At 43.9% G+C, this 26,928-nt stretch overlaps 2 protein-coding genes across 2 annotated transcripts in view; one reads left to right on the forward strand and one right to left on the reverse strand.

Moving 5' to 3' along the window:
- Positions 1–24,888, reverse strand: part of LOC127043931 (uncharacterized) — an 80,765-nt gene extending 55,877 nt beyond the window's left edge. Inside the window, exons 1-3 of the mRNA XM_050938222.1 lie at positions 24,788–24,888; positions 16,841–16,940; positions 4,945–5,013 (exon numbers count right to left, since the gene is read on the reverse strand). Coding sequence (XP_050794179.1) covers positions 4,945–5,013; positions 16,841–16,903 — 132 coding nt within the window. The 5' untranslated portion in view covers positions 16,904–16,940; positions 24,788–24,888. The remainder of the gene's footprint in view (positions 1–4,944; positions 5,014–16,840; positions 16,941–24,787) is intronic.
- On the forward strand, positions 451–2,600 carry LOC127043960 (uncharacterized). The gene is made up of 2 exons (XM_050938267.1): positions 451–1,076; positions 1,998–2,600. Exons 1-2 carry the CDS (start codon positions 905–907, stop codon positions 2,489–2,491), a joined length of 666 nt encoding a protein of 221 aa, XP_050794224.1. The 5' UTR covers positions 451–904; the 3' UTR covers positions 2,492–2,600.
- Positions 24,889–26,928: the final 2,040 nt, after the last annotated feature.

Genomic DNA, 26,928 nt, shown 5'->3' on the forward strand with positions numbered 1-26,928 from the left:
CTAAGCCCTGGCAGGATTCCCAAACTAGGTGTTCTGTCCTACAGGACGTGATAAGATGAGTGACCTAGCCAACAGGCTACAATGGGTGGGTCGGTCTCTCTCTCTCTCTTTCCTCCCCACCCACAAGAAAGGACTGACCTGGCTTAGGTGACTAACTTCAGGGAAGAGTTCACAGCTGAGAATCCCAAATAGAGATAGACACCTAAGACCCAGGCCTGGTCCACACTACACAGTTAAATCGATTTTAACAGCGTTAAATCGATTTAACACTGTACCTGTCCACACTACAATGCACTTTATATCAATTTAAAGGGCTCGATTTAGGGTTAGTGTGGCCGCAAATCGAAGTTACTGGCCTCCGGGCGGTATCCCACAGTGCACCACTGGCCGCTCTGGACAGGAATCTAAACTCTAATGCACTGGCCAGGTATACATGAAAAGCCCCACGAACTTTTGAATTGCATTTCCTGTTTGGCCAGCATGGCGCTCTCATCAGCACAGGTGACCACGCAGAGCTCATCAGCACAGGCAACAATACAGTCTCCTGAGAATAGAAAAAGAGCACCCGCATGGACCGCACGAGAGGTCCTGGATCTTATCGCTATATGGGGAGAGGATTCAGTGCTAACTGAACTCCGTTCCAAAAGACTAAATGAAAAAATATTTGAAAAAATTTCCAAGGCTATGATGGGAAAAGGCCACACCAGGGATTCAGTGCAGTGCAGAGTGAAAGTGAAGGAGCTCAGACAAGCCTACCAGAAAACCAAAGCAGCAAACGGAAGATCCGGGTCTGGGCCAAAAACATGCCGCTTCTACGCTGAGCTGCATGCAATTTTAGGGGGCTGTGCCACCACTACCCCCACCCCCGTCCGTGGATTCCGAGGTGGGGGTTATAATCTCAACCATGGATGAGGATTCAGCGGAGGGGGAAGATGATGAGGAGGAAGAGCTTGCAGAGAGCACACAGCACTCCATTCTCCCCAACAGCCAGGAGCTTTTTGTGACCCAGACTGAATTACTCTCCCAGCCCTCCCAAGCCACTAGCCCAGACAGTGAAGCCATGGAAGCGAACTCTGGTGAGTGTACCTTTGTAAATATAAAACATGGTTTAAAAGCAAGCGTTTTTTAATGATTGATTTGCCATGAGGGCTTGGCATGCATTATCAGGCAGTAAAGTTACTGGAAAAGTTTGTTAACATGTCTGGGGATGGAGCGGAAATCCTCCAGGGACATCTCCATGAAGCGCTCCTGGAGGTACTTCAAAAGCCTTTGCAGAAGGTTTCTGGGCAAGGCAGCCTTGTTCCGTCCACCATGGTAGGACACTTTACCAAGTCATGTATGTAGCAAGTAATCGGGTATCATTGCATGACAAAGCCTAGCTGCGTATGGTCTCGGCGATTGCAGGCATTCAAGGAACATCCGTTCTTTATCTCGCTGTTATCCTCAGCAGAGTGATATCGTTCATGGTAACCTGGTTGAAATTAAGGAATTTAAGTAAGGGACAGAGAGATGGGGGAGGGGAGAAAGGATAGCGCTGAGCTTTTTAGCGTTTGGTCAGCAGGAATCTTCCCAGCTACCAGCCACGCGGGGAGGAGGGGGGGGGAGAGAAGAAAGGGGGGTGATTAGCAGTGATCTTCCATGATACCAGCCATGCAGTGGGGGTAGGGGTAAAGCAATTCTAGAGAATTGGATTGGGGATGGGAGGGTTTGGCATCTGCTGCTTCTTGTTAAGAGGAAAGAAGCAGCAAAGGTAGAAGCTATGCCTTACCATTACAACATGCAAGCTGAATTGTGATGCTCGGACCTGCGTCTGCGTTGATCTGTTACACCAGAGCCGCAGGCACTCAATACTAAAAGAATCCAAATGTGACCTTGTAGTGAAATCACATGTGCTATGTAAGGTGAATAGTGTTGTTCACTGTGCAAGAGTATAACCATTGTTCTGTGAAATGTATCTTTTATAATCCTTCTATCACTATTTTCCCCCACTCATGCAGCTGCACATTTTTCAAGCCTCCCTACTCCATCCCGAAGGCTAGCTCAGATAAGGCGGAGGAAGAAGAGGACACAAGATGAAATGTTCTCAGAAATCATGGAAGTAACCCACAATGAAAGAGCTCATCTGAGGGAGTGGAAGGATGTGGTAGCAAAGTACAGGAAAGATGCCAGTGAACATGAGGATAGGAGAGACGCTCGAGATGAGAAGTGGCGGCAGGAAGATCAGAGGTGTAGGCAGGAAGATCAGCGGTGGCGGGATGCAACGCTGGAGCTGCTGCGTGATCAAACTCACATCCTCCGACGTCTGATGGATCTTCAGGAGGAGCAGCGGGGTCACAGAGTGCCGCTGCAGCCCATGTTTAACCATCCTCATTACTCACCGTGTTCCATGTCTTCCTCACCCAGACGTGTAAGAACGCGTGAGGGAAGGCTTTGTGCACCAGCCCACTCCACCCCCGTGGACAGTCCAACCAAAAGGCTGTCATTACATTGAAATGTGCTTAATGGCCTTTTCCTTCCCTCCTATCCTCCTCCCAAACCACTCCCGGGATACCTTGTTATTTCTCTTCCTCTTTTTATAATTACATGCTTTTTAAATGAAGGGGGAGGGCGGGTTGCTTACAGGGAATGATTTTTAATAAAGAATACTTGCTTTTTAAACAATAGTAACTTTATTTCCATAAGCAAGCTGTAATCGAAGGGAGAGGCTGGATTGCTTACAGGAGGAGTCAATAAAGTGGGGGGGAGATTCATGAAGGGGAAGCAAACACAGCAGTCACACCGTACCCTGGCCCGTGATGAAACTCGTTTTCAAGGCTTCTCTGATGCGCACCGTTTCCTGGTGAGCTCTTCTAATCACCCTGGTGTCTGGCTGCACGTAATCAGCGGCCAGGTGATTTGCCTCAGCCTCCCACCCCGCCATAAAGGTCTCTCCCTTACTTTCACAGAGATTGTGGAGCACACAGCAAGCAGCAATAACAAAGGGGACATTGGTTTGGCTGAGGTCTGAGCAAGTGAATAACATTTGCCAGCGGGCTTTTAAACGGCCAAATGCACATTCTACCACCATCCTGCACTTGCTCAGCCTGTAGTTGAACAGCTCCTGACCACTGTCCAGGCTGCCTGTGTATGGCTTCATGAGCCATGGCATCAAGGGGCAGGCTGGGTCACCCAGGATAACGACAGGTATTTCAACATCCCCAACTGTTATTTTCTGGTCCGGGAAGTAAGTCCCTTGATGCAGCTGTTTAAACAGAACAGTGCTTCTGAAAACGCGAGCGTCATGAACCCTTCCTGGCCACGTGGACGTTGGTGAGACGTCCCTTGTGATCCACCAGTGCTTGCAGCACCATTGAAAAGTACCCCTTGCGGTTTATGTACTGGGTGCCCTGGTGCTCCGGTGCCAAGATAGGGATATGGGTTCCATCTATCGCCCCACCACAGTTAGGGAATCCCCTTGCAGCAAAGCCATCCACTATAAACTGCAGTTTCCCAGAGTCACAACCTTTCATAGCAGCAGCTTAATGATTGCTTTGGCTACTTGCAACACAGCAGCCCCCACAGTAGATTTTCCCACTCCAAATTGATTCCCGACTGACCGGTAGCTGTCTGGCATTGCAAGCTTCCAGAGGGCTATTGCCACTCGCTTCTCCACTGTGAGGGCTGCTCTCATCTTGGTATTATGGCGTTTCAGGGCAGGGGAAAGCAAGTCACAAAGTTCAAAGAAAGTACTCTTACGCATGCGAAAGTTTTGCAGCCACTGCGAATCGTCCCACACCTGCAAAACTATGCGGTCCCACCAGTTTGTGCTTGTTTCCCGGGCCCAAAATCGGCGTTCAATGGGTAGAACCTCCCCCATTACCAGCAGGAGCTCCAAAGCGCGGGGGCCCGCGGTTAGGAAGAATTCAGTGTCCATGTCCTCATCACTCTCGTCACCGAGCTGCCATAGCTGCCTCCTCCTTTGCAGTTCATGGTTCACCATAGACTGCACGAGGTGTTTACAACGTCCACGATTGCGCTATTGATCTGAGCAGGGTCCATGCTTGCTGTGCTATGGCATTTGCTTTCAGTTCACCCAGGAAAAAAGGCGTGAAATGGTTGTCTGCTGCTTTCAGAAAGGGAGGGGTGAAGCTGTACCCAGAACGACCCGCGACAATGATTTTTGCCCCATCAGGCACTGGGCTCTCAACCCAGAATTCCAAGGTGCAGGGGAGACTGCAGGAACTATGGGATAGCTACGGAATAGCTACCCACAGTGCAACGCTCCAGAAATCAATGCAAGCCTCAGATCATGGACGCACACCGCCGAATTAATGTGCCTAGTGTAGACGCATGCAATCGACTTTATAATATCTGTTTTATAAAACCGGTTTAAGTTAATTCGAAATTACCTTGTAGTGTAGATGTACCCCCAGACAAATGGGAGTTAGGTGCCTAAGTACCATTGTGAATCTGGGCTCTAAATCCTGCCCTTTCTCCATCTGCATTTCACCTCTGGCTTGCTCAGATGGCACCCTGCTAAACTTTCTGGTTTCTGAGAATCCTCTTCTTAGATGCCAAGGCTTCCATGCTTTGTGTAGGGAGTGTTAAGCACCTAACTTGAGGCTGTGAATTCCACTCGCTGGGTACCTAGGAGATAGGCACTGCAATACTTAGCATTGCAATGTTTAAATGCCCCATTACTCTTACTAATTCAGACAGCCATACACAGCTAGATCAACATGAACCTTTTAAAACATCATTGCTATACAAAAAAGTTCTGCTTTACTGTACATGACAAACAGTAAAGCAAGAAAATTCTAAACAAAGTTAGATGCTTTGCTAATTTTACACATTTTAGAACATTTAATACTTTAAAAAGAGAAAGTAGTGATTACAATCCTACACATCACCACTGTTTAATGCAACTATATACAAAATCTGACACACGCACACACGCAATCTTACCGTCTTGTGTTTGAATCCAAGGAAATGAGTCTGCAAATTTAATGCAGAAGCACACGAGATTTTGCAAATCTAGGTTAAAAAGAAGATTCTTAATTATTTCTACAGTATTATGCAAGCAAACAGAAAAAATACTATAATTCTGAAAAATATCATTGATATTTCAAACTGATCAAAATCTCCCTGTTTAATAAACTCTAGTTATACACCCTGAGGTTGTACAGATTGATTTCTGCTGAAACACAAGTCCTCTAAAGCCAGACTGAGCAGCAGCCAACACTATTCACTCAGTTCCAAAGAGGATGATCAAAGTACTGTCTTACATTTAAAAGTCCCTCTCCATAGCATAAGATGGTTTCAGGTTTGCCCACAACCTTCAAATACATTCAACTGCATTGTACCAGAGGGGAGGCCATCTCTCTCATTCTCATTAGAAGAGCTATGGAAAGGTGATCTTCAAAAAGATGACCAAAATAACGGATATAAAACCCAAGCTCTAAAGAAATTTGAAAACTTTGACCAGGAAGTGTTGTCTCTCTCTTCTGTTGTGCAAGCGTGATTCACATCAACACTTCATTGAAGTGACTACAAAACTGAAGAGAAAGCAATTGATATAAAATGAAATGGGCTGAAAGGAATGTTTTCCCCCATAGACCCCTTGAAAAGTACCCAGAGTGAGTAAGTCCTTTAAGCAAATGTAGACCTCTTAAGGTTTGTATACTCATATTGGGCAGGGAATGAGCAGGGTACTGAAAAGCTGAGGTCACCATCTGCTTAAGGCATTCACTCCACATACATTCCATGCTCTGACAGTGCCTTTCTCTTCCCTTCCATGTGCCCTAAGACCCTGTATCTCCAACCTCACGCTGCCAGACTTTCCATATCCCCTAAGACTCCCTGTACTCCCAGTGCCTGCATCCTCTCTCATACCCCACAAGTCTCCATAGGCTCCCCTCAGTCCCCAATGAGCTTGCATACGCTTGTCGGACACTAACAAGCCTAATGAAGTTTGACAGGTATCCACATTTAACAGGAAGAGAGAAACGCTCCACACCCCCTGCATCCCAACCACTCCCTCTATGCCTCCCCAAACAACCTGGTTCCACCCAAGTTCCCTCAGCAACTCAGCTCTCCTTTGTGCCTGCAAACAGCCAGTCCCCCCGATCCAACATCCACACTCTCCTCAGTAACAACAATTAAACATATCAGTCCTCTCTTTTACACCCAACAAACTTCAGTAGACTCACCAGACTCTGACAAATTTATGTAGGCTCATTTGTGGAAAGATGAGCCAAACGAGCTTAATCAGAGGTGGGGTACATGTGTGAATAAAGCTATTCATGAGCCTCCACTCCTTCCCTACAACTCCCCTAAACATCCCAGTTTCTCTCAACATACACACAAACCTCAGTAAGGTGGTTAGGTTCAAAAGCCAAGGTATGTTTGTCAGGCACCAATGAGCCTACTAAATGAGGTCCTCAGAAGAGATATGTAGGGCATACTCCCTGACTTAACCCTGCGTCCCTTCTAAGCAAAATAGCCTCCACTATGCAAAGGCCTCATGTGTGTTCAAATTTGAAGAGATTAAATTTAAAGAAGCAAGATCTCCACTTAGCAGGGGCTTTGCTTCTAGGGGAGTGTCGAGTGTATACTCTCTGCACATCTACCTCCTGTTTTACCCATGTCCCTTCCTAACCAAGAAACTCTCCCCTTCAAACCCACACAACACCCAACTCCCCCACTCCGTGCCCAACAATCCCCCCATGTTGTCTCATCCAGCATTCCAATCTAAATACTCTGTGGGTGGGGTATGGTGACCATTCCCCCCCACTCCTCTGTATAGTTTTCTGGAGGACAGTTAGCTTGTTTGGCACATCACCCATCTTCTTTCTCCAAGGGCCTGCCAAGGAGGGTCTGCTGTTCTGTATAATCTTTCTGGGAGCAAGGACCTTCAAAGGAAGAGCCTTTTCCCCACCCAGCAAAGCCCGTACCTGCAGCCAGAGTAGGAATTTGGGCTATTGTGCTGCCTTTTATAGGTAGCACCAATGATCCTCTACCCCCAGAGTTAGTACTTCTCTCTACTGGAGAGTCCTCACAATGCATAGATAAAAGAGTTTCTCTGTGATGCTCTGCCTAGCACCCCCACCATCTGCCTAAAGCCCTGAATACCTCTGCTGCCCTCGCTAAATGTGCTTCATACTCAACATCCTGCTGCCTCACAACACTGATACTGACTTCTGTTTATTAAGTCTCCTCTCTCTCTGTTACTACTTCCCCTCACCTCCACTGCCCCTCTAATCCCTTTGCCCAAAGCCAGTCTCTTTTCCCTCCCACTCACTCACCTGGTGTCCATCACAGCCTCTGCCACACAAACACTATTCTTCACATTCCGCCACAATTCCTTCACTACCTTCTGTCATCCAAAGCACTTCAGCTGCTTTATCATTCATTTCTGCTGCACCTCCCTTCTATCCCCATCCACAACTAAACCAGGCACCACACATTCTGCCTCATCCCGCTCCTCAAGTCCTGGGTCAGTCTTGTGTGCCCAGCTTCCATCTCCCCTTCCTCACTCCCACTCCACATGAACACAACAGATTCTTGCTGCCTCCTTTCCCCATGTACTTTATGACTCCCATCCCTTCATGTCACACACACTCAATCATCTCTCTCTTATATTCCCCATACATACCCAGTCCCAAATCCCCTCTATTGGGCCACAATAGCCCCAGGCTCCTCCTAGCCCCCCAAAATTCTATAGCCTCATCAGCATCACGTCTTTCTGCTCTTTTTATAAATACGGGCCTTAAGAAGGTTGCAGACTATGTTATAAAGAGCCTACAATCTAAAACAGACAGGACAGATAAAAGATGGAAGTGGAAATCGGCTGGCTCCAGTTCAGTGATAGAACTGAGAATAATACTCAGGTCTCCTAACTCTCAGTCTACTGTCCTACGCAACACACCTTTCAAGAAACACTACAATGGGTATTATGGAATAATCTACTCATAATGAAAATTCCTTTCTAACTTCCATCAGTTAGAGGCTGACATAGACCCTGATGCATGAGGGTTTATATCCATTTCAAACTCCATTTTCTGGGGGGAATGGGAGGGCACTAAGCATTTAATTCTGTTTTAAGGACTTCAAACAGTCTGCAGTATGTGTAACCAGAATTCTTAAAAATGGAGAATGGTCTAGGACTAGGAAGTTTATGCACATAGATATACACTAGCTCTGCATTTCCTGATATCTGTATGTTGGTGGCATGTTAATTACATCAGCACTTAGAGAACACTGCCAGAGGCACCTTCAACATCCTAAAATGGACAGATACATTGATGGTCTTCTCTATCCTGATTGTCCAATTAACAATTTGTACGATGCACTGTACTTCAAAGTAGCATCCTGTAACTCCCATATTCATCATTTGATTATGGTTGTGATATTTCATACAAAGCATGCCTTGCAAGGTGTCATATGAAAGATCATATGCCGAAATTCACCGTTCTGTAAAAATGTGTGTATATGGAATTATAATATTCCGATATATGGCTGACATTAAAATATGTTGCGTGTCTCGGAGTCACCCAGAGCTAGCTCTCCGGAGGCAACAAAGGAGGTGACCCATACACAGATGCATGTTAAGTGACCATCATAAGCCACTGACCAGCAGGGGAATTGTAAACAAGAAATTTACAATTCTACACAAAACAGTTGAACAGGCACCACAAAATGGGAATTGACTATGACTATCACTCAGCAAGGCCCAGCAGGACATGTCTGGGCCAGTATCTTCCCTGGGGCATGAATTGAGAGTATAAAATAAGGGACAGTGGCATCATGAGACCACCTCTCTCTTTCCCCACCTATGCTTAAGACAACTAGAATGCTGGGAAGATAAAAACTGAACTGAGGAGACTGGTACCAGGCTGAGAAGGAAATTCAGCTGTGTATTAAGAACTGTTACCTGCATTCAACATATAATGAGGTGAGAAAAGCTGTTTGATTCATATCTTGCTCAGTCTGAAAATTTAGGATTTAGAATGCATGTTTACTTGTTATTTTCTTAGGTAACTACCACTAAAAATAACTTAAAATTTATCTTTCTGTAGTTAAGAAACTTATTTTAATATTTAATCCTTACCAGTGAATTTGTCTAAAGTGCTTGGGGAATCTGCTCAGATTACAAAGACTGGTGCATGTCCACCAACCTTAAACGAAGCGGTGAACTAATTAATAAGCTTACACTGTTCAAGAGAAGGTCTTGTCTAGTGTAAGATGGTCCATTTCTGGAGTGCAAGGCTGGGGAGATTTGCTGGTGATTCCGCATATATGGTTCATGTGTGTCTTAGAGAGTATTCATGCAACTTAGCTGGGTGTGTCCCTGCATGTTGTTAACTGAGTGATCATAGCATCTGGAGAGGTTTGCTGCTTGTCACTAGCAAAGTATCACGAGAGACAGCCCAAGCTGGAGAGTTAAGGGGGAACAGTGGTCTCACAGTTCAAGGTTGTACCCTGGGGGTCCCATCACAGTAAGTATGTCTTTATGTAGACTTCTTACTGCTGCAAAGGACAGAGTTGGATCAATTACTATACGAATAAGCACAAAGCATTATAGTTTTGGTCCCTGGTGAGATGAAAGTATGTATTATGGATGGATAAGGCTGTCTCTCAGGATACGTCTATACAGTAGAATCTCAAAGGTATGAACAGCAGGGTTATGAACGGACTGGTCAACCACACATCTCATTTGGAACTGGAAGTACGCCATCAAGCAGCAGAGACCTTCTCCCCCACACCCCTCCACCCCCCAAAAACACAAAACCACTTGTAAAGTGCTGTGCTAAATGTAAACTACTAAAAAATAAAGGGAAAGTTTAAAAAAAAATTTGACAAAATAAGGAAACTGTTTCTGTGTTCGTTTCATTTAAATTAAGATGGTTAAAAGCAGCATTTTTCTTCTGCATAGTAACGTTCCAAAGTTGAATTAAGTCAATGTTCAGTTGTAAACTTTTGAAAGAACAATCATAACATTTAGTTCAGAATTATAAACATTTTGGAGTTACAAAGAATCTCCATTCCCAAGGTTCTACTGTACTGTAATTGGAAGTGCAATTGCAGCTTGGGAAGACATACTTGCTCTAGCTTTAATCTACCTAGCATGGCTAAAAATAGCAATGGTTTCAGCATGGGCTAGAAACACGATTACAAACCCAGGGTTCCAGGTGCACTTATGCAGCCCTACTGAAGCTCAGCACTACAGCAGCTTCATGTCTATTCTGACCTGTGGTAAGCAGATGAAATCTTGAAGCTCGGATAGGAAAACATGAGCTGCAATCCCATCTGCAACAGATAGCTCAGGCAGTGGTGCTATAAGGAGGGCTTTGGGATGTACAGCCATTGGGAAGCATTTATGGACAGAAGACTGTTCTCTCGGGATGGACTTCACCTGAGTAAGGAGGGAAATAAACTTCTATGATGGAGGCTCGCCGACCTGATTAAGAGAGCTTTAAACTAGAAATTTGGGGGAGATGGTTGGGAGATGTTCAGGAGATCTCCATGCCGGAATTTAACCTTGAGAGGGAAGTAAACAAAGTAAGAGGGGATACAGCCGTGGACAGAAGAATTGGCATGAGGAAGGGTAGTGTAGATAGCAGACTAACAGGTGATGCTGGTGGTAGAATGTCTGTGCCTAACATGGCAAAGAATGTGAGTGAAGCCAAATAGCAAAAATTAAGATGCCTGTACACTAATGCGAGGAGCCTAGGGAACAAAATGGAGGAACTAGAGCTACTGGTGCAGGAAGTGAAACCGGATATTATAGGGATAACACAAACATGGTGGAATAGTAGTCATGACTGGAGTACAGTATTGAAGGGTATGTGCTGTTTAGGAAAGACAGAAGTAAAGGCAAAGGTGGTGGAGTAGCATTGTACATCAATGAGGAGGTTAACTGTAAAGAAATAAGAAGTGATGGAATGGACAAGACAGAGTCTGTCTGGGCAAAAATCATACTGGGAAAGAAAGCTACTAGAGCCTCCCCTGAGATAGTGCTTGGGGTGTGCTACAGACCACCGGGATCTGATTTGGATATGGATAGAGACCTCTTTAATGTTTTTAATGAAGTAAACACTAATGGAAATGTGTGATCATGGGAGACTTTAACTTCCCAGATATAGACTGGAGGACAAGTGCTAGCAAGAATAATAGGGCTCAGATTTTTCTGGATGTGATAGCTGATGGATTCCTTCACCAAGTAGTTGAAGAACCAACAAGAGGGGATGCCATTTTAGATTTGGTTTTAGTGACTAGTGAGGACCTCAAGAAGAAATGGTTGTAGGGGACAACCTTGGTTCGAGTGATCATGAGCTAATTCAGTTCAAACTAGATGGAAGGATAAACAAAAATAGATCTGGGACTAGGGTTTTTGATTTCAAAAGGGCTAACTTTAAAGAATTAAGGAAATTAGTTAGTGAAGTGGATTGGACTGAAGATCTTGTGGATCTATATGCGGAGGAGGCCTGGAATTACTTTAAGTCGCAGCTGCAGAAACTATCAGAAGCCTGCATCCCAAGAAAGGGGAAAAAAATCATAGGCAGGAGTTGTAGACCAAGCTGGAAGAGCAAGCATCTCAGAGAGGTGATTAAGAAAAAGCAGAAAGCCTACAAGGAGTGGAAGAAGGGTGGGATTAGCAAGGAAAGCTACCTTATTGAGGTCAGAACATGTAGGGATAAAGTGAGAAAGGCTAAAAGCCAAGTAGAGTTGAACCTTGCAAAGGGAATTAAAACCAATAGTAAAAGGTTCTATAGCCATATAAATAAGAAGAAAACAACGAAAGAAGAAGTGGGACCGCTACACACTGAGGATGGAAAGGAGGTTAAGGATAACCTAGGCATGGCCCAATATCTAAATAAGTACTTTGCCTCAGTCTTTAATAAGGCTAATGAGGAGCGTAGGGGTAATGGAAGGATGACAAATGGGAATGAGGATATGGAGATGAATATTACCACATCTGAGGTAGAAGCCATAGTTGAACAGCTTGATGGGACAAAATCGGAGGGCCCAGACAATCTTCATCCGAGAATATTAAAGGAACTGGAGCATGAAATTGCAAGCCCGTTAGCAAGAATTTTTAATGAATCGGTAAACTCAGGGGTTGTACCATACGATTGGAGAATTGCTAACACAGTTCCTATCTTTAAGAAAGGGAGAAAGAGTGATCCAAGTAACTATAGGCCTGTTAGTTTGACATCTGTAGCATGTAAGGTCTTGGAAAAAATTTTGGAGAAAGTAGTTAAGGACATTGAGGTCAATGGTAATTGGGACAAATTACAACATGGTTTTACTAAAGGTAGATCGTGCCAAACCAACCTGATCTCCTTCTTTAAGAAGGTGACAAATTATTTTGACAAAGGAAATGCAGTAGACCTAATTTACCTCGATTTCAGTAAGGCATTTGACACGGTTCCACATGCGGAATTATTAGTCAAATTGGAAAAGATGGGGATAAACATGAAAACTGAAAGGTGGATAAGGAACAGGTTAAAGGGGAGACTACAATGGGTCGTACTGAAGGGTGAACTGCCAGGCTGGAAGGAGGTTACTAGTGGAGTTCCTCAGGGATCAGTTTTGAGACCAATCTTATTTAACCTTTTTATTACTGACCTTGGCACAAAAAGCGGGAATATGCTAATAAAGTTTGCGGATGACACAAAGCTGGGGGGTACTGCTAACACAGAGAAGGACCGGGATATCATACAGGAAAATCTGGATGACCTTGTAAACTGGAGTAATAGTAATAGGATGAAATTTAATAGTGAAAAGTGCAAGGTCATGCACTTAGGGATTAATAATAAGAACTTTAGACATACATTGGGGACGCATCAGTTGGAAGCAACAGAGGAGGAGAAGGACCTTGGGGTATTGGTAGATCACAGGATGACTATGAGCAGCCAATGTGATATGGCCGTTAAAAAAGCTAATGCGGTTTTAGGATGCATCAGGCGAGGTATTTCCAGCAAAGATAAGGTGTTAGTACCGTTATATAAGGCACTGGTGAGACCCCACCTGGAATACTGTGTGCAGTTCTGGTCTCCCATGTTTAAGAAGCATGAATTCAAACTGGAACAGGTTCAGAGACCGGCTACTAGGATGATCCGAGGAATGGAAAACCTGTCATATGAAAGGAGACTCAAAGAGCTTGGCTTGTTTAGTCTAGCCAAAAGAAGGCTGAGGGGGGATATGCTTGCTCTTTATAAACGTATCAGAGGGATTAATATTAGGGAGGGAGAAAAATTATTTAAGCTTAGTACCAATGTAGATATAAGAACAAATGGGTATAAACTGGACACTAGGAAGTTTAGACTTGAAATTAGACAAAGGTTTCTAACCATTAGAGGAGTGAAGTTCTGGAACAGCCTTCCAAGGGGAGTAGTGGGGGCAAAAGACATATCTGGCTTTAAGATTAAGCTTGATAAGTTTATGGAATGGATGGTATGATGGGATAGCCTAATTTTGGCAATTGATCTTTGATTATAAGCAGATAAGTATGCCCAGTGGTCGGTGATGGGATGGGATCTGAGTTACTGCAGAGAATTCTTTTCTGAGTGCTGGCTGGTGAGTCTTGCCCACATGCTCAGGGTTTAGCTGATCACCATATTTGGGGTCAGGAAGGAATTTTCCTCCGGGGCAGATTGGCAGAGGCCCTGGAGGTTTTTCGCCTTCCTCTGCAGCGTGGGGCATGGGTCACTTGCTGGCAGATTCTCTGCAGCTTGAGGTCTTCAAACCACAATTTGAAGACTTCAATAGCTCAGATATAGGTTAGGGGTTTGTTATAGAAGTGGATGGGTAGGGTTCTGTGGCCTGCTTTGTGCAGGAGGTCGGACTAGATGATCACATTGGTCCCTTCTGACCCTAGAATCTATGAGTCTATGAGGGTAGACATATCCTTGGTTGTTTTTTAATCCAGGGCATCATTGCAGGACCAAGCTATCTCTATACAGCATTCAAAATATTCTTAACTTCCAGTTCATGGGTGTGCATTAATGAAGACTGTTAAGAACTACAGCAGTGACTACTTCTATAATTTTCCTCTTACCCACAGACACACTTGAAATGCTTGACTAGCACTCTCAACCTTAACTATTAGCTAACGATATTTGGGTATGGACAGCTTCTGTGCAGCAGTGCACACATATCAAAGGAAGACTCTACAGTTAGGTGTTAACTGATTTCAAAGATTTCAGACCTATGTGGCAATTTAAAGAATGGAATATCTGTTGAGACTATTTTATTACTTAAAACATTTTTCTCTCTTCTGATCTCGAGAACCAAAAAAATATCATACCTGAAAGGAGATAATGCATGATGTCTGTAGTCAGAAATAGCTGGTCTAATAGTTGGATTATCATTTTAATAGCGAGAAAAAGAGTCAAGTATCTGCACAGGGAAACCTTGTACTGGAACCAGCTAGAAATACGATAGGGGTAATTCAAATAAATAAAAAAAAGTGGGGAGAAGGAGGGGTTCCAGAACCTGGGTAACAGTTGGGCAAATCACCAGACAAATGCTACCACAAGCCATTTTAAATTGTGGAAAAGCAGCATCACTTGCCCCATAACCTCAGCCGTGCAGAACACAAAGCCATCCACAGCCTCAGGAACAACTCTGACATCATAATAAAAAAGGCTGACAAAGGAGGTGCTGTTGTCAACATGAATAGGTTGGAATATGAATGAGAGACTGCAAGGCACCTCTCTAACACCATATTTTACAGGCGATTACCCTCTGATCCCACTGAGGGTTACCAAAAGAAACTACACCATCTGCTCAAGAAACTCCCTGAAGCAGCACAGGAACAAATCTGCACAGACACACCCCTAGAACCCCAACCAGGGTATTCTATCTGCTATCCAAGGTCCATAAACATGGAAATCCTGGATGCCCCATCATCTCAGGCAGTGACGCCCTGAAAGCAAAATTGTCTGGCTATGTAGACTCTCTCCTCAGGCCCTATGCTACCAACACTCCCAGCTATCTTTGAGACACCACTGACTTCCTGAGGAAACTACAATCCATTCGTGATCTTCCAGAAAACACCATCCTAGCCACTATAGATGTAGAAGCTCTCTACACCAACATTCCACACAAAGATAGAGTATAAGCTGTCACGAACAGTATCCCCGATAATGTCACAGGAAACCTGATGGCTGAACTTTGTGATTTTTTTCTCACCCACAAATATTTCACACCTGGGGACAATGTATACCTTCAAGTCAGCGGCATTGCTATGGGTACCTGCATGGCCCCACAGTATGCCAACATTTTTATGGATGACTTAGAACAATGCTTCCTCAGCTCTCGTCCCCTAATGCTCCTACTCTACTTGCGCTACACTGATGACATCTTCAGCATCTGGATCCATGGAAAAGAAGCCGTTGAGGAATTCCACCAGGATTTCAACAATTTCCATCCCACCATCAACCTCAGCATGGACCAGTCCACACAAGAGACCCACTTCCTGGACACTACAGTGCAAATAAGCAATGGTCACATAAACACCAGCCTATACCGGAAACCTACTGACCACGATACTTACCTACATGCCTCCAGCTTTCATCCAGACCATATCACATGATCCACTGTCTAAAGCCAAGCTCTAAGATATAACCGCATTTGATCCAATCCCTCAGACAGAGACAAACACCTGCAGGATCTCTATCAAGCATTCTTAAAACTGCAAGACTCCCCTGCTGAAGTGAAGAAACAGATTGACAGAGCCAGAAAAGTACCCAGAAGTCCAGGACAGGCCCAACAAAGAAAGTAACAGAGAGCCACTAGCTGTCGCCGTCACCTTCAGTCCCCAACTAAAACCTCTCCAGCGCATCATCAAGGATCTACAACCTATCCTGAAGGACGATCCCTCACTCTCAAGACCTTGGGAGATAGGCCAGTCCTCACTTACAGACAGCCCCCAAACCTGAAACAACTACACACCACACAACAAAAACACTAACCCAGGAACCTATCCTTGCAATAAACCCTGTTGCCAACTCTGTCCACACATCTATTCAAGGGACGCCATCATAGGACCTAATCACATCAGCCACACCATCAGGGGCTCCTTCACCTGCACACCTATCAATGTGATATATGTCATCATGTGCCAGGAATGCCCCTCTGCCATGTACACTGGCCAAACAGAATAGTCTCTATGTAAAAGAACAAATGGATACAAATCAGACATCAAGAATTACAACATTCAAAAACCAGTCGGAGAACACTTCAACCTCCCTGGACACTCAGTTACAAACTTAAAAGTGGCAATTCTTCAACAAAAAAACTTCAAAAACAGACTCAAAAGAGAAACTGTAGAACTGGAATTAATTTGCAAACTGGACATCATCAAATTAGGCCTGAATAAAGACTGGGAGGGAATGGGTCATTACACAAACTAAAATCTATTTCCCCATGCTAATTTTTCCCCCTACTGTTACTCACACCTTCTTGTCAACTGTTTGAAATGGGCCACCCTGATTACCACTACAGAAGTGATTTTTCCGCCTGCTGATAATAGCCCACTTCAATTGAATTGTCTCGTTAGAATTGGTAAGGCAACCCCAATCTGTATATATATCTTCCTACTGTATTTTCCACTCTATGCATATGATGAAGTAGGTTTTAACCCACGACAGCTTATGCCCAAAGTGTGTTAGTCTCTATGTTGCCACAAGTACTCCTCGTTGTTTATGCTGATACAGACTAAACATGGCTACTATTCTGAAACTAGTTTTCAGTGATTTCCCCAAACTCTTTGATTTTGTTCCTACTCTCAAACCTTTCAACAATGGAGAAAAATATACTTTGTCAAAGGCCCTTAATAATATGAAGTACTCACATTGCAGTAGAAAGGATGCTGATGCTGCTTCTTCTCTTTCTTTACTTCAGGTTCAGTGTCCATGTTTGAGGTTTAAAAGAGATGAAAAGCACTAGGAAATCTACAGAAATATTAAGTATTACTTTAGCTGGATGCAAGACACAAGATTTCTAGATTAATCTATTAACATGTTATAGTAGCTAGGTGTATGCATATTTTAAATGTTTGGGTTTGGGGTGGTTTTTTTTCAGTAACCTGGAAGTTTAGCTCTGAATTTCCAGGCTAATTATTGTGTTTTGAGACCATCAGTTTCATTAAGAGCAGGCCTAAAATTGGAGGGGAGGGGTAGTGGTACTCTCCCAAGCCCAACACACCAGGCATAAAAATACACACATCTAAACTATAATCACATGCTCTGCCACTGTTCTCAGGTTTCAGCTTTTCAGATACATGTATGGACAAAGCCAGATTAAGGCATAGATATAACAGCCATGTGTTTAGGAGCCCAGCTTCCAGAGACACATGATATCAGAATCTAAGACTACATTTTAAAAAACGTTTCTGGTTCTTACAGTTATAAAGAAAAGCCTGAAAATTTGAACTATATTTAACCAATGCAGACTATTTACCAGACTGTGCAGTCTCCAGCAGAGACCTGAGCAACAGTCTTTACAGCCACTAAGGAAGCTACCTGGCGTCCATATGTCCACAGAGCATTTTGGAGCAAGTCTCCCAGCTTGGGTCAACAGGCTTAAGCTAACAGGTCTAACCCTATTATTCAAAAAATAGCTGTATAGACAGCACTGTGAAATCGTGGTTATGGCTCTGAAGCATAGGGCAGAGGATGGTCTTCAGAGCCAGAGTTCCAGCCTGAGCCACAACTATTTTTAGAGCACAACTATGAATCCCTAAAGTATCATCTAGGGCTGGGAGGCTTGCTCCAAAATGCTGCACACATACCCACATCCACTATCAGCAGAGCTTTGGAGTGGAGCCCGGAGCTGAAGCGCAGAGCAGTTGAGCTGCAGGTTTTTGCTTGGAGCCGGAGTGGAGGCGGACCACAGCTCCAAAGCCCTGACTATCAGAGCACACCAGGTCATATTACTGTCAGTTACTATCCCAACCACTGCTGTCCCTACCACTACGAACACCTGGGAAGACAAGAAGGGCATGAGCCACCTCAGCTACTTTTCCAAGAAGCTAGGTATGATGTACTGTATCTCAAAGTAGCACACTCTAATCCCAATATGCATCATTTGTTTATGGCTATACTCATATAAAGCATGCCTGGTCATTGTTCTGTCAAACTATGTATCAGGGTGGATACAAATCAAGGATTCTTTTTTTAAAAAACAAAAACAGATTTTTTTTTAATTTAAATCAGATTTTTTGATTAAATGCATTTTTGGGGAAAAACCTATCTAAAGATAGTTTTAATTAAGATACACTATAGCTCAAAGATATCTCATCATGGAATAGGGATTATAAATTCTAATTATATAGTATAAGACAATATATTCATGTAATGTTAAAGAAAAGTTTTGTAAATGAGTTCCAAAAATTCATGGATTAGGGACCCAATCTTATGGGGTTCCAGGGGCTTCTGCATAGATTATTTTGGTTAATCTTTCTATCTATCCAATGGGACTCAGTCTAGAAGATACCATCAGAGATGCTTAGTTTTGCAGTTCTCAAACTGTGGATTTGTGTCTCCAGAGATAATATGCTTGTTAACAGCAAAAATGTTTTTAAATGAATAATACATAGAGGTGAGAAATAACAGACCTCAACCCTACTGTCCCTCTGCATTTGTTTGTACACAGAATCAATCCCTTACCTCTCTCTAAAAGTGCAAAATTTCAAAAAGTTCAATGAACAGAAGATTGTTGGCGGTGGAACAGATCTGGATAATGAGGAAAAGTCGAGGGATAAATATGAGAAGGGAGGGATCGGCGACAGAAACAAAAGTGAAACTGTTTGAGCAGTATATTCCAGAAGTCTTGAGGTCTCTCTTAGTGTAGCTTTCATTGATTTGAGATCTACCAAACCATTCTCTCACTAGAAGGGAAATCCTATAATGGCAGCAGGCTATAAAAGAAACTCAGTGTAGGAATATTTTAATGAAGTTCCTCTACCTGTGGGTAAGACAGGCATGCATGCAAAATGCAAACAGTGCAACAAAGCAATGCAAGGCCTGGTTCCTCAAATCAAACAACATCATGAGAAGTGTTCCTTCTCAGGAGGAAGCTATGTTGAAGATGATGAAAGAAACATGTCAGAACATGCAGGATCTTCAGGTGGTAAACTCTTCGATTTCATACTTCTTTCTTAAGGACTGCCTGTCTTCCTTCTGGACTATTCTGAATTCTCATGTTTGAGCAAAAAATATAGTTGTTACTCTATGGTACTATCATTTTAGATGCAGTTATGATAAAAAAAAATAGCTGAAATGGGCAGATCTTCCTTTTACAATTTCACCTTTAAAATAGTACTGCGTGTCAGTGAATGCAATGAGTAATACAAAATGAGCAGTATGGTAATAATAATTAAATAACTGCATTGACTTATTTTGTTTAGGAGAATCCATTCTTAACATACAGGATTCTGAAGACTATCCACCTTCAAGATCACCATCATTTTCTAGAGTTTCAGTGTTATCTGCCAACGATAGTATTTCACATAGCCACAGTATATCACCTGTAGCAAAAAGAAAAAAAAATCTCCATCATCCAGAAACAACCATAAATAAGTTTGGGCTTAGAACCAGCAGATTACAAAAAGAGGCAATTGATGAAAAAATTGCCTGATTTTTTATGCAACAAACTCTCCTTTCCATATGATTGAGAACCCACATTTCATTAACATGATTCCGCAGATGTCACAGGAAAATTGCTGGATAAAGTGTATGAAAGAGAAATTGAGCAGTGTGCAAAAGGTCTAGAGGGTAAAATTGTTAACCTAAGTCTTGATGGGTGGAGCAATGTCCACAATGATCCTGTTGTATGTGCTTGTGAGACAACAGGAGGAGGGAAGGCTTCCCTACAGAAACAACTGATACATCAGGAAATACACACACAGCAGAATACTTACAAGAAGTAGCAGTAAAAGCTATAACGAACTGTGAAAAAAAATTCACATTTCTAGTATGCAGCTTGGTCACAGACAATGCTGCAAATGTATCCAAGATGAAAAGAAATTATTTAGAAGAGAGTGAAGAGAGTCCCAAGCTAATAACATAAGGTTGCAGTGCTCTTTTGATACACCTCCTTCCAGAAATAAAGGCTAATGTTGTTGTAATTGCAAAATACTTCCGTAACGACCACTATGCAGCAGCTGCTCTGAAAAATGGGAGGAATCAAGCTAACTCTCGCACAAGACGTGCAATGGAACTCAGTAGTGGACTGTTTTGAGCCCTATATCAAGAACTGGCCTAATCTGATGACAGTTTGTGAACAAAATCATGAAAAAATAGATGGCACTGTCACAGCCAAAGTTCTCAACATTGGGCTTAAGAGAAATGTTGAACACATGCTGAGTACCCTGAAGCCTATTTCTGTAGCCTTGAACAAAACGCAGGGAAATAGCTGTTTTATTGCTGATACTGTTGAAATTTGGAAGGAACTGAGTGAGATCTTGAAACAAGAAATATGCAATGACAGAGTTAAATTAAAAGCATTAAAAAACCAAATGGGACAAGCACTATCTCCAGCTCATTTTCTTGCAAATATTCTCAATACTCGGTACCAGGGTCAAACCTTAACTGCTGAAAAAGAAGAGTTGGCTATGACATGGACACCCAGCAATCATCCCTCCATAAAGCCAACTATAATAAACTTCAGAGTTAAGGGTGAACCATTCAATAAATATACATTTGCTGATGATGTTTTAAAGAAAGTTACACCAGTGAACTGGTGGAAGTCACTTAAGCACTTGGATTCAGAGACTGTTGAAGTGATAATCTCACTTTTAACAGCTGTAACTTCTGCTGGTGTAGAAAGAATATTTTCATCCTTTGGACTAATTCATTCCAAACTGAGAAATTGTTTGGGACCTGAAAAAGCAGGGAAGCTTGTTTTTCTTTTCCAGACTATGAACAAACAGGAAAATTAAGGTGAAGACAACTTTAGCTGCAGAAGCCAATATTTTAAGTTTCTCATGTTGACCTGTATGACATAGTCTATTTAATTTTTGCTTTTAAAAAAAAAATTTCATTTAACTATTTTAGTTAAAAACAATTTTAACAAAAACAAACCTGATTTTAAAAAAATTGAATGTTTAACTAAATTCACAAAATTCTTATGCTTGTTTTGTTAAAATATTATGTTTGCCATTGAAGAAAAAAAATCCAGAATACGTAATGTTGTTGTTTTAGTTAAATAAAACGATGTAAATGTCTGTCTGGTGATGTTCTCCTTCTAATTCAGCAAGGCAAGAAAATCCTCCAAATATTAATGATTAACCTGTGGAATTGGAGATAGTTCACCTCCCAATGACTTCATAAATATCTTTCAGTTAACTTTGGGAAATGAAATAACCATTCATTTTCAAATATAGCTGTAAAACTAATCTGAAAAGATTTCAAAATAAATCACTTTTCAAATGCATAGTGTGTACCTTCTAAGAATAAAACTTACATCTATCTCTGAGTTGTGAGGAATATGTATTAAGGTTATAACAACCAACAAGAGTGCACTTTTATGTAGAAATCCATGATTAAATTGAGTCTTCCTTACTTGTGATGATAAACGGGAATGTGGATATGGAAGTGGATATTACCGCAACTGAGGTAGAGGCCGTACTTGAACAGCTCGATGGGACGAAGTCGGAGGGCCCGGACAATCTCCATCCAAGGATATTAAAGGAACTGGCGCGTGAAATTGCGAGCCCGTTAGTGAGAATTTTTAAGCAATCGATAAACTCGGGGGTTGTGCCGTATGACTGGAGGATTGCTAATGTAGTTCCTATTTTTAAGAAAGGGAATAAAAGTGATCCAGGTAATTATAGGCCTGTTAGCTTGATGTCTGTAGTATGTAAGGTCTTGGAAAAAATTTTAAGGGAGAAAGTAGTTAAGGACATAGAGGTCAATGGTAATTGGGACGAATTGCAACACAGATTTACTAAAGGTAGATCGTGTCAAACCAATCTGATCTCCTTCTTTGAGAAGGTGACAGATTACTTAGATAAAGGAAATGCGGTAGATATAATTTACCTAGATTTCACTAAGGCGTTTGACACGGTTCCGCATGGGGAACTGTTAGTTAAATTGGAAAAGATGGGGATGAATATGAAAGTTGTAAGGTGGATAAGGAACTGGTTAAAGGGGAGACTCCAGCAGGTCGTATTGAAAGGTGAACTGTCAGGCTGGAAGGAGGTCACTAGTGGAGTCCCTCAAGGATCGGTTTTGGGACCGATCTTATTTAACATTTTTATTACTGACCTTGCCACAAAGAGCGGGAATGCGCTAATAAAGTTTGCGGATGACACAAAGCTGGGGGGTATTGCTAACACGGAGAAGGACAGGGATACTATTCACGAAGATCTGAACCACCTTGTAAACTGGAGTAATAGAAATAGGATGAAATACAACAGTGAAAAGTGCAAGGTCATGCACTTAGGAATTAATAATAAGAATTTTAGATATACGTTGAGGACACATCAGTTGGAAGCGACAGAGGAGGAGAAGGACCTTGGGGTATTGGTTGATAGCAGGATGACTATGAGTCGCCAATGTGATATGGCTGTTAAAAAAGCAAATGCGATTTTGGGATGCATCAGGCGAGGTATTTCCAGCAAGGATAAGGAGGTGTTAGTACCGTTATATAAGGCGTTGGTGAGACCCCATCTGGAATACTGTGTGCAGTTCTGGTGTCCCATGTTCAAGAAGGATGAATTCAAACTGGAACAGGTTCAGAGACGGGCTACTAGGATGATCCGAGGAATGGAAAAACTGCCTTATGAAAGGAGACTCAAAGAGCTTGGCTTGTTTAGCCTGGCCAAAAGAAGGCTGCGGGGGGATATGCTTGCTCTATATAAATATATCAGGGGGGTTAACGTTAGGGAGGGAGAGGAATTATTTAAGTTTAGTACTAATGTAGGCACGAGGACGAATGGGTATAAACTGGATATTAGGAAGTTTAGACTTGAAATTAGACGAAGGTTTCTAACCAGTAGGGGAGTGAAGTTCTGGAACAGCCTTCCGAGGGAAGTAGCAGGGGCAAAAGACTTTTCTGGCTTTAAGACAAAGCTTGATAAGTATATGGAGGGGATGTTATGATAGGATCGTTAATTTGGGCAATTGATCTTGGATTACCACTAGATAGGTCTGCTTAATGATCTGCGGGGAGATGTTGGATGGGATGGGAACTGAGTTACTGCAGAGAATTCCTTGGGTGCTGGCTGGTGAGTCTTGCCCACATGCTCAGGGTTTAGCTGATCGCCATATTTGGGGCCGGGAAGGAATTTTCCTCCAGGGCAGATTGGCAGGGGCCCTGGAGGTTTTTCGCCTTCCCCTGCAGCGTGGGGCACGGGTCGCTTGCTGGTGGATCTCTGCAGCTTGAGGTCTTCAAACCAATTCTGAGGATTTCAATAACTCAGTCCTGGGTTAGGGATTGTTATAAAATTGGATGGGTGGGGTTCTGTGGCCTGCCTTGTGCAGGAGGTCAGACTAGATGATCATGTTGGTCCCTTCTGACCTATGAGTCTATGATTTAAATAAAACCCACCCTGCTATGTATATCATTGTGTATGAAGTCATGAGATTTTGCTATACGGTTATTGAAATATGTTACGAGTTTGGGAGATGCCCACTGCCAGTTTGCCAATGACAACTAAGGAGGTGAGCCATAACCAAACAGGCATTAAGGGACCATCATGACCTACTGACCAGCAACAAGAATGCTAGAAAGTAAGTCTGAACTAAGGAAACTGGTCCCATGCTGAGAAGGAAATTCAGCCTATGTATTAAGAACTGTAATACGACTACAACATCCAATGGGGTGAGAAAAGCTGTTTGATTCAAATCTTGCTTAGTCTGATAAAGTTTAGAATTTAGACTGCAACTGTGCTTCTATTTCTTTTGGAACAATCTTTGTCCTATATGACTACTGCTTATAAACACTTGAACTTGCTTCCCTCTGTATAGTTCATGAGTGGCTTGCACGGCATTCACTTAACTTATGTGGGTTCTTGCATGCTGGCGGCTAAGTGTTAACAGCACCTGGAGAGCTTTGCTACTGTCACTAGTCAAGAATTATGAGAGAGAGACAGCCCAGGCTGGAGAGTTAAGGGGACATGGCAATCCCAATACATGATTGTACCCGGAGGACCCCTCACACTAGGAGACAACACAAACACAGGAGATGGGGAGTGATCCCCCATTTCCCCCTACTGCAAGGCCACGCTACGAGGAATACGGATTGCCACCCCCACCCCCTTCGAGCAAGGGAAGAAGTGGAGACGTTTTCTTAAAAGCCACCGAAGTGGCACCCATATCAGCTGTCACTCGCTGCAGATTGTGCAGAACGTCCTATGACACATTTTCACCAGCAGCATCAACGGTTAAACTGTCGTCGGGCATCCGAAATAGCCAGGCTGAGTCAGGCTGGCCGCCCCCCGCAGACACCGCTGACCACAGGCGATCTCAGGTGAGGGGGGAGCGCGAGACAGCGGCCCCCCGGGGCTCATCGCCTCTTCCCGCCTTAGCTACCGGCCCCGCGGGGGTCCCGGGGCAGCAGCCTCCGCTGCCTACCCGCTGCCGCGCTCCCGACCCGAGCTCCGCGCGCGGCAGGAGGCGAGCCCGGCCCCGCTCTCCCAACGGCCGCTCGGGGGCGCGAGCACTGAGACGGCCCAGGCCGGGGCGGCTTCCCCAGTTCACAGCGCGGGCGAGGGGGGGGGGCGGTGCCCATCCCGCCCGGGCGCTTCCTCAGCCTCTCCCGAACGGCGCGTCTGCCGCCGAGCCTCCCCACTCACCCCGCGCCCCCTCTCCGGCTCCTCGGGCCGTCCCCGCCGCCACCGCCTTGAGCGAGAGAACTCCAGGGCGCATGCGCCCCGGCCCCTGCGTGCTGCGTGAGGGGGTCGGGTCTCGGGATGTGGGGTGGAAGCTCCGGACCGGAGTCGCCCTGCGGGGGGGATCGGATCCTCTCCTCGCGCTGCGCCCGTTGCCGGGATTCAGCACCGCCTGCCGGCGGGTTTGTGGCGCTTTCCTTAAAAGTCCGGCTGCGGGCGAGGAGACCCCCACCCCCGCCTGTTGGCGGCCCGGGCTGCTCTAGCGCCGGTGGCTGCAGAGAAAACGCTGAACGTGCCAACCCCAAACACGCACCAACCGGGCGGCAGATGCAAAGAACCCCGCGTGGAGCATGTTTAAAACATGATTTTTTAGCAGGTCTCGCAATTTTGGGATGTCGCCTTCGTGGTCTTTGAATGCTTGGGGTTGGCAATACTGGTTATGAGCAACTGGAAATGGATTGGATCGGGCACACTCCAGCAACCTGAACTATAGCGGTTACAGCGCACTCCAGCGAATAAATTGTTTCAATTCTGGTGCTGGGTTTTTATATGATTTTATGTTTGCTAGTCTGCATCTGATCAAAAATACGTGAATGTGGTTTGGAAACTGTTACTTTTCTTGGCATTCATTGGGCTTTCATTAGATTACAGTTTGCCGTTGGTTCTGAATTCTATATAAATAAGATATTTTGGCACAAAATCTTTATTTTTAAATTATTTTATGGTGCCAGTTTTTGTTTATGATGTATAAAATGTTAGGAGTTTTGTCATTATTGTAATTATCCTTGCTGCAGTTGTTATTTTCCTGCTTGTTTTTAACCGTAGCAATATCCTATATTTAAGATAGGGCCTTGCCTACACTAGACAGTTTTGTCAATAAAAGTCAAGTTTTCTTGACAAAACAATGAAGGTGTACACACAACAATGGTCCTCCCACTGATGTAATTCTTTTGCTACACCAACAAAATAAAACCACTTTGGCAAGCGGCGTAGAGCTTTTTGCAACAAAGTTAGAGCTACACAGTGCCAGTGTAGACACTGTGTTTGCTTATGTCGCCTCCAGGAGGTGTCCCACAGTTCCCCTCATGACCACTCTGTTAAGCATCAGAGGGGTAGCCATGTTAGTCTGGATCTGTAAAAGCAGCAAAGAGTCCTGTGGCACCTTATAGACTAACAGACATTTTGGAGCATGAGCTTTCGTGGGTGAATACCCACTTCGTCGGATGCATGTAGTGGAAATTTCCAGGGGCAGGTATATATATGCAAGCAAGAAGCAAGCTAGAGATAACAAGGTTAGTTCAATCAAGGAGGATGAGGCCCTGTTCTAGCAGTTGAGGTGTGAAAACCAAGGGAGGAGAAACTGGTTTTGTTGTTGGCAAGCCATTCACAGTCTTTGTTTAATCCTGAGCTGATGGTGTCAAATTTCCAGAAGAACTGAAGCTCAGCAGTTTCTCTTTGAAGTCTGGTCCTGAAGTTTTTTTGCTGCAGTATGGCCACCTTAAGCTCTGCTATTGTGTGGCCAGGGAGGCTGAAATGTTCTCCTACAGGTTTTTGTATATTGCCATTCCTAATATCTGATTTGTGTCCATTTATCCTTTTCTGTAGAGACTGTCTAGTTTGGCCGATATACATAGCAGAGGGGCATTGCTGGCCTATGATGGCGTATATTACATTGGTGGACGTGCAGGTGAATGAACTGGTGATTGTGTGGCTGATCTGGGTAGGTCCTGTAATGGTGTCGCTGGTGTAGATATGGGGGCAGAGTTGGCATCGAGGTTTGTTGCATGGATTGGTTCCTGAGCTAGAGTTACTATGGTGCAGTGTGCAGTTACTGGTGAGAATCTGCTTCAGGTTGGCAGGTTGTCTGTGGGCGAGGACTGGCCTGCCACCCAAGGCCTGCGAAAGTGTGGGATCATTGTCCAGGATGGGTTGTAGATCCCTGATGGTGCATTGGAGGGGTTTTAGCTGGGGACTGTATGTGATGGCCAGTGGAGTCCTGTTGGTTTCTTTCTTGGGTTTGTCTTGCAGTAGGAGGCTTCTGGATACATGTCTGGCTCTGTTGATCTGTTTCTTTATTTCCTCGTGCGGGTATTGTAGTTTTGAGA

This window comes from Gopherus flavomarginatus, chromosome 2 (genome assembly GCF_025201925.1).
Source record: "Gopherus flavomarginatus isolate rGopFla2 chromosome 2, rGopFla2.mat.asm, whole genome shotgun sequence".
Taxonomy (NCBI): domain Eukaryota; kingdom Metazoa; phylum Chordata; order Testudines; family Testudinidae; genus Gopherus; species Gopherus flavomarginatus.

Coding starts and splice junctions, on each gene's coding strand:
- LOC127043960 (XM_050938267.1), top strand. CDS start 905: ATGGATGAGGATTCAGCGGAGGGGGAAGATGATGAGGAGGAAGAGCTT. Junction 1,077..1,997: donor AGCCATGGAAGCGAACTCTG/GTGAGTGTACCT, acceptor CCACTCATGCAG/CTGCACATTTTTCAAGCCTC.